General features: G+C 37.6%; 1 protein-coding gene across 1 annotated transcript in view; it reads right to left on the bottom strand.

Moving 5' to 3' along the window:
• LOC145284935 (uncharacterized) overlaps nt 1-15,299 on the bottom strand; it is a 175,649-nt gene that overhangs the window by 35,565 nt on the left and 124,785 nt on the right. Inside the window, exons 24-26 of the mRNA XM_080134033.1 lie at nt 13,234-13,337; nt 10,743-10,893; nt 7,941-8,069 (exon numbers count right to left, since the gene is read on the bottom strand). Coding sequence (XP_079990159.1) covers nt 7,941-8,069; nt 10,743-10,893; nt 13,234-13,337 — 384 coding nt within the window. The remainder of the gene's footprint in view (nt 1-7,940; nt 8,070-10,742; nt 10,894-13,233; nt 13,338-15,299) is intronic.

Genomic DNA, 15,299 nt, shown 5'->3' with positions numbered 1-15,299 from the left:
AACAATTAGATAAGCTGTTTTTAAATTTCCCCTCTTGACAAAATTGCAAACCGGAATGCAAACGGATTTTCCTTTGCGTTAGAGGATTGAACTGAAGCAGTATACTTAATATGTACAATACGTGCGTACTAAACTAAACCACCTTTGTTACCTATATACAATCGCCTATACTGAATCCTCATCGGCTCAAAGCTCTCTGTATCCCCAGACTCTTAATTTCTCAAATCTTATATCACCAAGACATCCTTCTTAATTGATACAAGAATCCTCCTGAGCAGTTCAACATCCAGTGATCATATATCCAATCCTCATGAAATTGCTTATATCACCCTGAATATTACCTTAAATCTTTATTCTATCCCTAAGCTAAGTAGAACACCTAATAACACTCTAGTCAACTACTTTTAAAATTAGATAAACCCAGTTTCAATATTAGAAGTACATCGTCCCTCACCTTGACTACGGACTTGTGCAATAAGTCATGAAACTATTGTACCTAAAATTCCTCTCCAAACTTCAAAATACTGCTGCTTGTATACTAAGCAAGTACCTCCTATAGATACTTTACCTCCAAGATGACTGCCTTGTCTGTTTTGCATGACAAACCTTATTATTTTTTACTTAAATTCTCTTTCTCCTGATCACTAACAAATCAAATCTGCTCTACTTCCTAAGTTGACACTAAACAAATCCGTCTCACGTAACTTAGATGGGTCCTTGCTCTCCGCCCTTGACCTTAACAAACTCGTAAATCGATACCCATTAACACCTAAAATTTCCTAGGCATGCTCCCGATTATAACTCCCAACCCATAACCAAGCTTCTAAGTAAATACTTACTAGCCTTAGTCCAATACATTGACTTAAAGTAATCTATAATGAACAGTAACCATTAATATCTCTTTATTAAGAGATAGTATTGCAATAATTATTACACAAACTAAACCGGTACTCATTGAAATAAAAACTTCCGGATATTAAGAGAAAGGCGAAGTCATTCTCCTTAGTTGTAGTCTAAAGGCAACTTACTCAAATTGTCTAAAATTCCATGCATTCGTATACAATACTACTTATCCATCCATCTATACTTTAACTATACTTACAGAATATGCAATAACCTATATCTATCAGGTATAACTGTACTCCATATCAAATGTTCTCTTGTCTCTATACTGAGCATATCTAATCTTTCAGTCTTACTAAATGTCCGGTTTGGGCATCAAATCAGAATTTCTAATAGAAAGTAGATCATACTCTAACACTTTATCCTAATCCTAAACCTACTAAACCATATCTAACCATACATTCCTAAACCTACTAAACCATATCTAACCATACATTGGTAAACTTACAAAACTATATCTAACCATACATTAACTCGACTCTCTCGATCCAATACTGTAGCAAATTTAACTGCTTCCACTGCATGAATTTTTACGTATACCCTCTCTCAGTATAAATGAAAATGGACAGCATAATAATGCCCTTTTTAAACCACACTTGAGGAGTGAAAATCTTCTGTAGAAGCTAACCTAAATGCCCGATTTTTCCAGGAGATATTAACCTAAATAACCAATAAATATTAACTACCCATGCGGGGTCGCAGAAATACCTGGATTAGGATCCAGGCGCGGGGCGAACCCCCTCAGAGCTGATGGACCCGTAGGTCTTCCCAGGCCATCCGTCTAGGAGAAGGAAAACTCTGAAACTAAACCTAGGGGAGGGAGGTCTCTTCAGTCCTGGACGACAACCTTCCTAGAGCTGGTGACTCAAACAAATCACCGGTTGGCAAACCTAAACTGCTTAAGGAGGAGATAGACTCTGTCTATCGCTCGGCTTTCATACTCCTTCTTTGCCTATTGGCCAGGCGTAGAGGTACTATCACAGGGACTCGCTTGAATCACCCAGTGGTTGACCTTGTTTCCTGACTAGGGTAATGAACGCCGCTTTTCCCCACTCCTGCCACATCCCATCCCCCTAAACTGGACACAGTGGGGTGCTTCAGTGCCATATATGTCAGTGCAGTTGGACTGGGCTGGCTTTGCCTAATGGATTGAGGGTACCGGATTGACAGTTCCTGGCTGCTGTTTCCGACTGATAGTACAGGAACCCTAACTCTTTGGTAGCGCTTAGAGCGGCTGCTCCATCAACAGTTGTAAAATATCGGGATGTTTGTAGTGCCATGTCGCGCATGGAAAGGGACCCTGCACTCATCCCCGGTGGGCTTTCCTGAGGCCACAATCCTGTGGGTGAGGACAGCTGATGGTCTACTTGTATTGCATGTCTGGTATTCTGCACAACTACTTGTCCAGCACCCCCTCACTCATCCACCCTAACTGAAACTTTTAAATAAAATAAAATGAAATGACAGCTCAAGCAAAAGTTACGTTTAAACCAGGACCAAACTCAAAGAAAACCAACCTGCCTCCTCCCTTGAGGCTTGCATTTACTAATATCCGCGGGCTTAGAACTAACTTAGATGATGTTGAGTCATTTCTCCTTGTAAACACCCCGGATATCTTAGCATTAAGTGAAACTAACCTTCACTCCTCCATACCCTCTAACCACTTTAACATGCCTGGTTATCTCCCACTCTACCGTAAGGACTCGGACAGACATATGCATGGACTTGGAGTCTATATTCGAAACACCCTCCCCCTAACTAGAGAAATAAAACTAGAATCAGAGGGCCAGGCCTTTATGTGCTTCAGACTAAATATGCAACACAATATTAGCTACTTATATTTTCTCTACCGCTCTCCCTCAAACCAAGACTGTACCCTAATAAACAAAGTCTCAGACAGCATAGATATAGCACTCTCCCTCGATACTAGCGCACAAATACATGTATTTGGTGACTTCAATGTTCACCACAGTAACTGGCTAGGATTCTCAAATCACACAGACGTAGCTGGTAGCGCCATATATAGCTTCTCTATATCTCATTCCCTATCTCAGATGGTTACATTTCCGACACGTTTCCCAGACCAGCACGATCAACATGCCTCACTTCTAGATCTCTTTCTGACAACAGTTCCCAATGACTGTACAACAAATGCCCATAGCCCACTCGGGAATGCTGATCACGCTGTGATAATGGTAGAAATCAGCCTAAATTCTCGCCCTAAAACTGAAGACCCACTACTCAAAACAACGAGGTATTACAAAAAGGCTGATTGGGAAGCCATCAGGGAGCTCATCAGAGATGCCCCATGGCAAAATATCTTTACTCTTCCAGCGGAACAGTGTGCAAATGAGACAACTGAATGGTTCAAAACTGCTATTGAAGCACATGTTCCCGCACGGAAATAATATAGCAAGCCCCACTCCCCCCCAATGGTTTACTTCTGCTTATGCAGCTGCCATTTGTCAAAGGCAGCATGCGTTCCGCAGATTCAACCGACATAAGTCCAGCTCAAATAAACAGAAGTTTATAGAAGCTAGAAATAATTGTAAGAGAGTGATAGACACAGCTCAGTCAGATTACTCTGAAACCACCAGAAAGCGCATCGAAGCACAGAAATTAGGAACCCGGGATTTTTGGAAAATCTACAACAGCGTAGTTAATAATGGACAGTCAATTATTCCCCCACTAACAAACAATCATGAGGTTGCTTGCACGGCAACTGACAAGGCTAATCTGCTTGCCAGTCGGTTTGCCTCAAACTCCACACTGAACTCGGTACACCACTCACTCCCTGATTTTCCTCTGCGAACAGACACCACACTTGACGACTTGAAAATCACCCCTTCTCAGGTACATGCTATTATAAAAAACCTAGACACCTCTAAAGCATGTGGACCAGATCTCATCCCGGCTGTGCTATTAAAAAAATGCTCTGCCGAGGTTGCTCCAGTTCTGTCCAAATTTTACAATAAATGCCTTAACGAATCTTGTTTTCCCGACTGCTGGAAAACCGCCTCTGTGGTACCAGTCTTCAAGAATTCTGGTGAAAGAACTGACCCACTAAATTATCGCCCCATTAGCCTCCTCCCGCTTTTCGCCAAAATATTTGAGTCCTTAGTTAATAAAGCCCTAGTCCAGCACCTAACAGCTGCTAAACTCTTGACTGACAAACAATATAGATTCAGGCAAGCCCGTTCAACAGCAGATATCTTAACTGTAGTTTCTGAACGTATATACCGTTCATTGGATAAAACAGGGGAGGGTAGAGCGGTGGCCCTTGATATATCTAAGGCTTTTGACAGGGTATGGCACGATGGTCTTCTAAGGAAAATTAGATCATATGGAATCACTGGAAGAATTCATAACGTAATTAAATCCTTCTTAAGTAATAGAAAAATCAAAGTTGTCCTCGACGGACGTACATCCAAACAATATGACATAAATGCGGGAGTGCCTCAGGGGTCTATCCTTGGACCTCTATTGTTCCTGATATTCATAAACGACCTCCCTGATAATATTGTTTCGGAGATGGGTATATTTGCCGATGACACCACTCTCTATAACAGATATGAGGGGAAAACAAATGAACACATATCCAAGAAAATGGCAGAAACACTAGAGGATGACCTCCAATCCGTAGTGGAATGGGGTCAAAAATGGTTGGTCTCATTCAATGCTGCTAAGACTAAGCTTGTTTCCTTCAATAACTACAAGAAACCTTCTCTACCACCAATAGCAATGGCCAAGAACACATTGCCTGAAAGTACTTCTTTTAAACTCCTCGGCCTAACGTTTACAGGGAATATGAACTGGAATAGATACATTGAGAGCATTGCCAAGGCTGCTGCAAGGAAGGTTGGCTCCCTCTACCGTGCTAGAAAACTACTTACGCCTGCCAGTATCCTATACCTCTATAAGGCAACCATTCGCCCATGTATGGAGTACTGTTGTCACATCTGGGCTGGTGCATCTGCTGCTTGTCTCTCGCTCCTGGACAAGGTTCAAAAAAGAGTCGCAAACCTGATAGGTCCTGAACTGTCATCTGGGCTTCAACCTCTGTCCCATCGACGAGATGTTGCATCCCTCTGCCTGTTCTACAAATACTTTAATGGTGAATGCTCTGACGAACTGCAAACACTTGTACCTCCCCGACGTAACTACCCCCGACAAACCCGACAAGCTACTAAGTCTCATCCCTTTACAGTGGAGATCCCTAGGTGCAAGAAAGCCTTTTACTCCAATAGTTTCTTCCCCAGAACTGCGGGTCTTTGGAACTCCCTTCCGGGATTCTGCTTTCCCAACTGCAATGATATGCAGAAGTTCAAGTGTAATGTTAACAAACATCTTTCTACTCTTCTCCCTTCATAATGACCCCGCTAATTAATTCCCTAATAGTAGCCCCCTGCTTCAAAGTGGCACTGTGCCTTGTTTGGGGTGAAAATTGAATAAAAAAAAAAAAAAAAAAAAAAAAAAAAAAATGAGCTGATTCTTTTTATATGACACCTTATATGCAAATGAGATGATTCTTTTTATATGTCACCTGATATGCAAATGAGCTGATTCTTTTTATATGCCCCCTGATATGCAAATGAGATGATTCTTTTTATATGTCACCTGATATGCAAATGAGCTGATTCTTTTTATATGTCACCTTATATGCAAATGAGATGATTCTTTTTATATGACACCTTATATGCAAATGAGCTGATTCTTTTTATATGACACCTTATATGCAAATGAGATGATTCTTTTTATATGTCACTTGATATGCAAATCAGCTAATTCTTTTTATATGTCACCTTATATGTAAATGAGATGATTCTTTTTATATGACACCTTATATGCAAATGAGCTGATTCTTTTTATATGACACCTTATATGCAAATGAGATGATTCTTTTTATATGTCACTTGATATGCAAATCAGCTAATTCTTTTTATATGTCACCTTATATGCAAATGAGATGATTCTTTTTATATGTCACCTTATATGCAAATGAGATGATTCTTTTTATATGACACCTTATATGCAAATGAGCTGATTCTTTTTATATGACACCTTATATGCAAATGAGATGATTCTTTTTATATGTCACTTGATATGCAAATCAGCTAATTCTTTTTATATGTCACCTTATATGTAAATGAGATGATTCTTTTTATATGACACCTTATATGCAAATGAGCTGATTCTTTTTATATGTCACCTAATATGCAAATGAGCTGATTCTTTTTATATGCCCCCTGATATGCAAATGAGATGATTCTTTTTATATGTCACCTGATATGCAAATGAGCTGATTCTTTTTATATGTCACCTTATATGCAAATGAGATGATTCTTTTTATATGACACCTTATATGCAAATGAGCTGATTCTTTTTATATGACACCTTATATGCAAATGAGATGATTCTTTTTATATGTCACTTGATATGCAAATTAGCTAATTCTTTTTATATGTCACCTTATATGCAAATGAGATGATTCTTTTTATATGTCACCTTATATGCAAATGAGATGATTCTTTTTATATGACACCTTATATGCAAATGAGCTGATTCTTTTTATATGACACCTTATATGCAAATGAGATGATTCTTTTTATATGTCACTTGATATGCAAATCAGCTAATTCTTTTTATATGTCACCTTATATGTAAATGAGATGATTCTTTTTATATAACACCTCATATGCAAATGAGATGATTCTTTTTATATGACACCTTATATGCAAATGAGCTGATTCTTTTTATATGTCACCTAATATGCAAATGAGCTGATTCTTTTTATATGCCCCCTGATATGCAAATGAGATGATTCTTTTTATATGTCACCTGATATGCAAATGAGATGATTCTTTTTATATGTCACCTGATATGCAAATGAGCTGATTCTTTTTATATGCCACCTGATATGCAAATGAGATGATTCTTGGGTAAATAAGAAGTCAGATGTTTCAGATACTCATTCAGTTTTTGAGTTAAAAGTTAAAGTAGCTGTAATAGATCATGTGTAAGTGTATGCGAAGATCTCAGCAGCAACCAAAGGATGGATGGTTAGTGAAGGTATTAGCAGCTGCAGCCTTTTTGAGGACATATGCAAATTGGCATGTGTGCACGATGTTGCATCAGAAGAAAAGGAAAAAAAAGGAGAGAAAAATGCACCATGTGGCAAAGAGTATAAAGAAAAACGCCATCCGGGTGAGATGAACGTGTGACCCAGTGGTGGTGGTGAGAGACTTTTACGTTAGTGTCAAGACGGCAGGGTGTTGTTAATTTCATGGCAGACGAAATGAACAGATAGAAAAAGCAAGATGCAGGCATTGTTTGGAAAGTAATGGTAATAAACGCTTTTTGCTAAAACAGAAAAAAAAAAAACTGAGTCGGATTTATTTATTTTTGTTTGATTGTTCCCTTTTGATGGTAGGAGATGGTATGGTGTTCCAAGAGAGGTTTGAACTGTAACAAACATGGTTTGAGCGTAACGGCCCTGTTACATAGCAAGTATTGTATCTGGACATTGAAATATCAAGTATTGGATTTGGATGTTGGACGTTGGAGTAACAAGTATTCAACAACAATGTGTCAAATTTGGAGCAATCAAATTTAACCATAATTAGAAAATCAAATAAGTTTTAAAATATTTTATTAAATGGATGTAATCAGTTTTTTTAGATTTTCAGTGTAAGGCACATTTTTCAAAAAATAATTATTTTCTCTCTATTATGCTAGTGGTATTACCCTGAGGGGTCAATCCCTCGTGAGTATACATCTGGTGTTATTGACAGTTGTTTAAGTCATAAATGAATATGCGGTTGCGTAGTTGGCATGAATAAGAACTTGGAAAGCATTTTAAATATAAAGAGTTTGGGCACATATTTGAAAACATTACTTTTGAAAATTTTAGAAAATGAATATGTTATCAAAATTTCCCCAAACATTCACATTTAAACTATTGCTCCCAAGCAGTCCAAATGTCCACTCGATTAGAGAAACGAACATTAAAAAAAAAAAAAAAAATCAACAAAACTTACCTTGGACCCCATAAAGCGGGTATTTATTTAAGAAACACTTTGTTTTACAGTCATCATTTGATGATGCCGTTATTGAAACGAAGTCTCCGGAATTATCATCAGCAAAACAACCAATGGTACTGTTTGAAGCTGTGATGAAGTCAAAAAGGAAAAAGAGGATTAAACATTTCAGAACAAAAGACTTGTTGGGTCTGTTGTTTTCCTATACATGGAGGACATACATATCATGTGACGTCAAGCTAGTTTTCCATTGGTTAATTCAACCATTGGTTCATCTAATCACGTGGTGATAAAATATAAAAGGTACATTATGGAAAACAACTTCCTCTTTCTTTCTTTTGAAGCCAGATATCTGATGTGATAACATCGCAGTCACTAATCTTATGATCTGACTTCGAGACAGGATCTTACTTCCTTATTGTTGTTTGATGTAATTGAATTTTGTTTTATTACTTACTATTACTTGTTTTATTACGGACTATTGTTCTCAGCTTGAGTGTTATTTGTGCCACGTTTCGGTCGGATTAGCCTTCGATCATTCTCAGATATGCTGGTTGTTGTTTGGAAAAGAAAAGGTGGAACCGGTTGCCTTCTTAAAGTTAAGGCTAGAAAAACACTGTAAAGCCGTGACACGAGGGGGGGGTTGAAAAGTCGGGACTAGCTGCTCACATATGGAAAATAAAAGGAACACACCTCCCTTTGTTGAACGAGGTCAAAATAATTGACAAGGTGGAGAGTCAGGCGACTCAAGGAGGCAGCACATATGTTCGAACATGTTTTGTTCCTCACATACACACACCCATATGTACGCATGCACATACGTACACACATACGTACACACATACGCACGTATATACACATCCACGTACACACACATGCACGCTCATGCGTGTGCAAACATGCACACATTGGTGACGTCACTTCCTTTTAAGTGAAATCTAGACATGCGCAGTCAGAACATTGACCTCGGTATAAAAGTCAACAACAAAGTTCAACTTCCTCTTTCTTCCCTTTTGCCTTGGTTAGTCAACCAGACAAGTTCACGTCCATAGATTGTGACCTAAAGACACTTCCACGTGGCTGACTGCTACCATGCATGTGCGGCTTTACTGACGTCAGCCCTCTCTCTCTTTCTTTTTCTACATGCTGGACTGCCATTTCTCTTACTTTATTCCCCTTTTTCCACGCGCATAGTCATCAACAACTGAACTGAACACGTGTTCCACCTAAACCATTTATTTTCAACAGAAAATAAATGGTTTGTTTATTTTATTCAGCAATTGAGTTTATTTTCCTTCCTTCCATTCATTTCATTATTTTCTTTTTTAGCGAGCTAGGATTATTATATCCTGGTCCACAGCACATATGCTAGAATAAAAAAATTACTTAGCAGACCAAGCCTAAAAATTAGTAGCATTCGAGAGCCTCTAATTGTAGAAAAACAAACATTGTACACCCTTAAAATTTCAGCAATGGAAGGGAAATAATCTCTGTCGATCTTTATTAGAATTATCTCCCCTTTGTCAACGAATATTTTTTTTTTCAAAAATACGATATCAGAACCATAAAATAGAGACTAACTCAAAGAGTACGAAAATATCAAAAATATTTTCTTTTCCAAACAACAACCAGCATGCTTGAGGACTATCAAAGGCCAACCCGACCGAAACGTTGCACAAATAACATTCAAGATGAGAACAATAGTTCGATCAATACAAATAATATAAACAATCAGCTCTCATCTAAAAAAAAATCAGAACTTTAAAGTCGGTTATGTTTAAAATAATGCTCAATCGTATTTGTTTTATGTCCCTCATGGTTTGTTTGCTCCTGCGACGGTACCAGACAACGTGTGGGTTTGAGTGGTTGAAATGTAACAATATGGTTAAAGTATAACGCCCATCTTACACTATTAGTGCTTCATACCTGTATCGACCGTGCAACAAGCAGTAGCAGTACACAATTTTGAATATGTACTTTGTTTCTAAGTTTAACGCTGATTGATGTGAGCACTTTTTTTTCTTTTTTTATTTTTGAAAATCGCTCCATACATTAAAACGAATATGATGATAATCATGCAACAGTTCATGCATGAACTATTAAAATGAGTAAATTTGTAATTTTCAAATATTTGGTAAGTAAATGTATCCTTTTGTTATTTAATTTTAAATAAAAATTTTACTTTATAGAGATATCTTCAGAGTTATTTCCCTTGAATGATATTTAAGTTATCTCCTGAATTATACTGTCAACAAGCGAAAATCAACTTTTCACTTTTAAGCATAAAAAAAGTCTTGAAATCGATGCTTAGTCTCTTTCTGGCTTGATCTTAATGCAGAGTCCATGTCTTTTACCCCAGTTCTACATTTTTACATAGTTTTCATGATGGTTTATAGTCAGATGTCTGATTTATGGATCGTAACAACCGCCCACAGTTAGATTTAGAATGAAAAATAAAAGGTGGTTTTGTTATAGTTTTGTTAAATTTTCGATTTTTTAAACAAAATTAACATTTTTGTTTTTGTTCTAACTCAACAGATTTTGATACATGTTTCAAAATAAATAAACGCTATAAAATAAGTTAAAACACAAAAACATTTATTTGTTGCATATTTATATTTTCGTCCTTTTTTGTTTTTTTGCTATCGTTAAAATGCTTAAAATAACATTATCTTGACAAAATTAAATTAAAAAAAACTGAAACAAAATTGAAGTATATCTCCTCCCCTCTCACCAACGCTGGGTGGGGGCAATTGTGGATAAAGAAGAACGAATTTGTTTGGGGTTGATTTTCTTACTCACCTAAAGCTGATTGGTATGGTTGGCCAAGGAAGTCAAAACCGAGTGCAATCGACAAATGACTTTGTTTGACAACGAGGCGAATCGTGTTGGCCACAAAAGGTTCTCTGAAGAGGCGAGTGACAACATTGTTGCCATCAGAATTTGCTGTGAACTGATAATAAATAAAAAAAAACGATTTTGTTATTTTAAGCTTTCATACTTTCTACTTAATCCTTTTTTTTTTTACACGGATACTAGCAAAATTTAAGCCGTTGAGTCATTTATTGAGCTTAAATAATATGAATCAGGAAAAGGTGAGTTTGCAAAACCAGATAAAAAAATACAAAATATGTGTTCGTTGTTTACTCTTATTCACCAAAAGTAAGGCATATTGCCACTTGAATGTAAGAGGATACTGTCTGGAATCATGCCTATGGGGGGACTTTGTGAGGAGTTGAGCAGCAAGATGTCTGTTCGCATTATACTTAAATTTCTACATATTAGTAGTCAGGAAAGTTTAAAAGATGGAGGAAATCCCAAAGTCTAACAGTTGGAAGGTATAAACTATTAGAGTAGAAATCTTTCCGACATCTAGGGACCTTTACAGTGAAGGGGTGAGATTTTGCTGCTTGTCGACTTAATCGGAGTATTCACGTAGGGGGGGTACAATTGATATTAGTTTGTCAGAGCATATTCCATTAAAGTACTTGTAAAACCGGTATAGGGATGCAAAATTGCACCAATGTCTAACACCCACCCTCTCCCCCTCTATCTCCAAATTAAATAGTATTTCTGTCTTTACTTATAGAATCCTTTTCTTTTTTGTTTTTTTGTTTTTTCGTTTCTTTGTTAGCTTTGATTATTATTAACAAGAAAAAAAAGAAAGAAAGCAAAAGTGGATGCTGTATAAAATAAGGAAACTGTTTGCATTCAGCAGCTCTGCTGTTTCAACAGTGTCAACGACCACAGTTCTCCAAATTGTAGAACCATGATAATCTCAGTAAAGACGGTAGTTTCCCAATGCTTTAGAAGGTGCATCTCTCCTCATGAGTTAAACGCACGCCTAGATACCAACCTGGAAATTTCTATGACTCGGCATGGTTCATATAGTGCCTAGCCTTCCCAAATAATCATCCATCTGGTACTGGCCAGGCTTAACGTTGCTTAACTTTGGTGATCTGGCAAGAACCAGTGTGTCAATATAGAATGAGAGATAGTGAGAATGATAGCTAGAAATATAGTAAGAGGTGGGTCACTTGGTTAGTACATTGTAAACTATGACGAATCAAAACAAAATTCATTTTTTAAATCATAACTCAATCCCAAAATCAACGAATATTTTAACATGCATTTTTTGTGATTAAAATGTTAAGGAAAAAAAACCTTAAAGAAACGAACGTTAATTAACTCATATTTCATCTCTATTCAAACTCAATATTCAAACAATGTATATGAAAAATTATTTGATCATCCGTTATGACATGTCAGATTGTTGCCTGTGTCTTCATTATTACACTTACAAAATTTCGGTGATTGTAACCTTTGACTTTCTTCAGGTGTGCCTGTTATGAACTTTAAACTTCAAAAGAATTAACTGGAACCTTTTGTTACCATTTACATATTTGATAACTTGATTTCGCTTCGTAAATGCTCACGTCTCCTCTTGAAACAGAAGAATAAGATATGTCTGTAGCACGTTGATCCACTTCACCAGACTAAATCACATCTTCAGTTGGTATTTGAACTCTAACAAGTAGCAGACTGCGGCCCAAGATTTCAATACTCATGAAAAATAATTCTACCCATTTGATATTGAGTAACAGACAAAGTACTAGGTAAAATTCATTTATAAGTGACACTCTTCTAGAGTTTGAAGGTTTGATCGTCAGTTTTGAATGACAAATACAAGTGTGAATTACTTTAGATGGAACAGGAGCATACTACACTCATGAATTAAATAAAGGATTCCATTCAAAATTCTCTGCAGATTGTCGAGTTCAGCAGAAAGATTTCCGAGTCTAAAAAGATACACCCGAAGAAGGCTGGAATGACATCAGCCGAAACGTCATGCAAATAACACTCAAGATGAGAATAACTGAATAACAGAATAATTGAATAACAGAATAACTGAATAATCCAAATAAAACAAAAATCGCTTACCTATTTCCATAGAACAATTTGGTGATGCCGTCTGAACATTTACCACTATTCTGGTCATTTTTTTAATCCTAATTCAATCCCAAAACCAAGGAATAAATGCTGATGAATAAATGCAAGAATAAATGTTGGTAGGTCTTGTGAAGTAACGAGAAAATGTCTTTAACCATATGCTTGGATAAAAAGCCTGTTGTTCAGAGTCGGGTTGGGGGGAGTGAATTAGAGTCATAAGTTTGGATTGCAGTGTGACGACTTTAACCACAAAAATTGTTAGATGAAAGTAGAGAATAGTTAAAAATCTATTTTTGAAAGTACAGAATAGTTAATTTATTTTTTGACCACAGAAAGAACAAACCTCAGTTATGCCATTTTCACTGTAAGGAGCCAGATAGCCAGGGCTTGCATCACCATAAAATAGTTCATAGGACTTTACCCACCATTCGTTTGGTTTCATAACCCCTGAAAAGCAAAACAAGTAAGATATAGTGTAATACTATCGATGTTCCTCCCTCCAAGTAGTAGGAATTAGGGGAGAAAGAGACAAAGTGATATGATAAAAAAAGAGGAAATAGGTTCCTATTTACAATGCCTCCCCACGGGACAGAGTTAGACACCAGGGTCGTTTTTTAACGTGGAGAAAAGGAACAAAAATAAAAATTGTCTCAGTCGTGAAGGATTTCTCCTCCACTTACAGAGAACAAGAAATTGAAGTGCAGCATCTGAAGAACAGATGGTATTTATTTGCTCCCCCACCGAGCAAATTAGGCACAAGGCCGATTTTTAATGTGAGGAGTGAAGGGAGGGGGAAGGGGAAAAGGGGACCAGCTCCCGAGAGGTGGGAAATGGGAGCTGGTTAAAGGTCAGGCATGTGGGGTTGCCCCCACATCTGGTCTTTGCTAGTCATAGCTAGTCATAGCTTGCAGTATCTGCCGGAACAGATGGTATTTATTTGCTCCCCCACCGAGCAAATTAGGCACAAGGCCGATTTTTAATGTGAGGAGTGAAGGGAGGGGGAAGGGAAAAAGGGGACCAGCTCCCGAGAGGTGAGAAATGGGAGCTGGTTAAAGGTCAGGCATGTGGGGTTGCCCCCACATCTGGTCTTTGCTAGTCAAAGCTAGTCATAGCTTGCAGTATCTGCCGGAACAGATACTACACTTTGATCTTGTCCCGATAGGTTTATCAATAGAATAATAGAGAGGAAGTTGTTCCCCAAGGAAGCTGAATATGATTGTTAATCAAGGTGTGGCAGTGACTTGGGACAAAGGACCGAACAATAGAAGTAAGTGTGTTTGGGGTTGGTTTGCGGTTAGTTTTAGGAGTGACAATGAGTTTTGTGACAGTTGGGAACAGTTTGCAGGCTGTCTTGGGTTTTCGACAGTTGAGTAGTTGCGAATTGGACGCAGTAGGTTAAAAGAACTTCAGGAGATTGAGATGAGCTGACATCAATTGACGACCATGGCCTCAATAAAAAGTAGATGTAGAGGATCGATGGTGTCACACACACACACCGTGAGTGCAATTGATACTTGCAGAATGTGTCCGAGTTTGTGTTTTGTTTCATTTTATTTTTTATATTTGTGAACCCATGTGTGCCTTTCCTTGGCAGCCGTCAATGTGAGAGTCAACGACATGACCAGAAGTAAAGACGAAGTAGAAGACCATGGCAACAGCATTGGGGGTCAGCATGTGTTGGCGAGCAGAAGACCACATGGTATCACAATAAAATGCCTTTTAATAATAAATAAATATTTCTAATTTCTCTTTGGTTTTTTAGAAAGCAACTTTTAATCAATCAATCAATTTTATTAGCAAAGAATTAAACATGGTTTGTTGCACTTTGCTAATTCTTTGCTAATAAAATCGTGGTGTAAATGTTGAAAGGAATAATGGGTTGTTATTTTGAGAATTCCTTGCATAATTTCATTTCAAATTTTTGTCAATTGTTATTTTTAGATTCGAATTTCGTCGTCACCAGTTGTTGTAGTGTAAATGTTGAAAGGAATAACAAGAAGACTCTGAAACAGTGAAATGAATAAAATATTAACAGAAATACACATGAAGATGTTAGTTGAGTGGGAACTTCGCTCAACTGGAGGACAAGTAATGTTACGACTCTCTACCTCTGAGTCTTCGGTTCAGACAGACTGGAAAACAAAACCTACTTACCGGAAATGACGTCAGGAATAGTCCATCGTCAGAATCTGTACTCTCGGTAGCCTTGGTGTCACCCCAACACCATGTAAAAAGATAGTTAGGCGGTATTGTACAGTCGGAATGTTTGTCTAAGGCGACTTTAAACTTGGATATCGTAGGCATTATCACAACCCCTTTTGACATGCTGTTCCAGAGAGCAGAAATATAAACAGAGAATACTGTCTTTCTTCTGTTGAGATATATTCTGTGAGTGTCCGTGGAGACTGC

Source organism: Euprymna scolopes, chromosome 9, assembly GCF_053919585.1.
Source record: "Euprymna scolopes isolate OS-2025 chromosome 9, ASM5391958v1, whole genome shotgun sequence".
NCBI classification, from domain to species: Eukaryota; Metazoa; Mollusca; class Cephalopoda; order Sepiida; family Sepiolidae; genus Euprymna; species Euprymna scolopes.
Note: the sequence above shows the minus strand (reverse complement) of the source record. Positions and strands in the feature narration are given on the sequence as shown.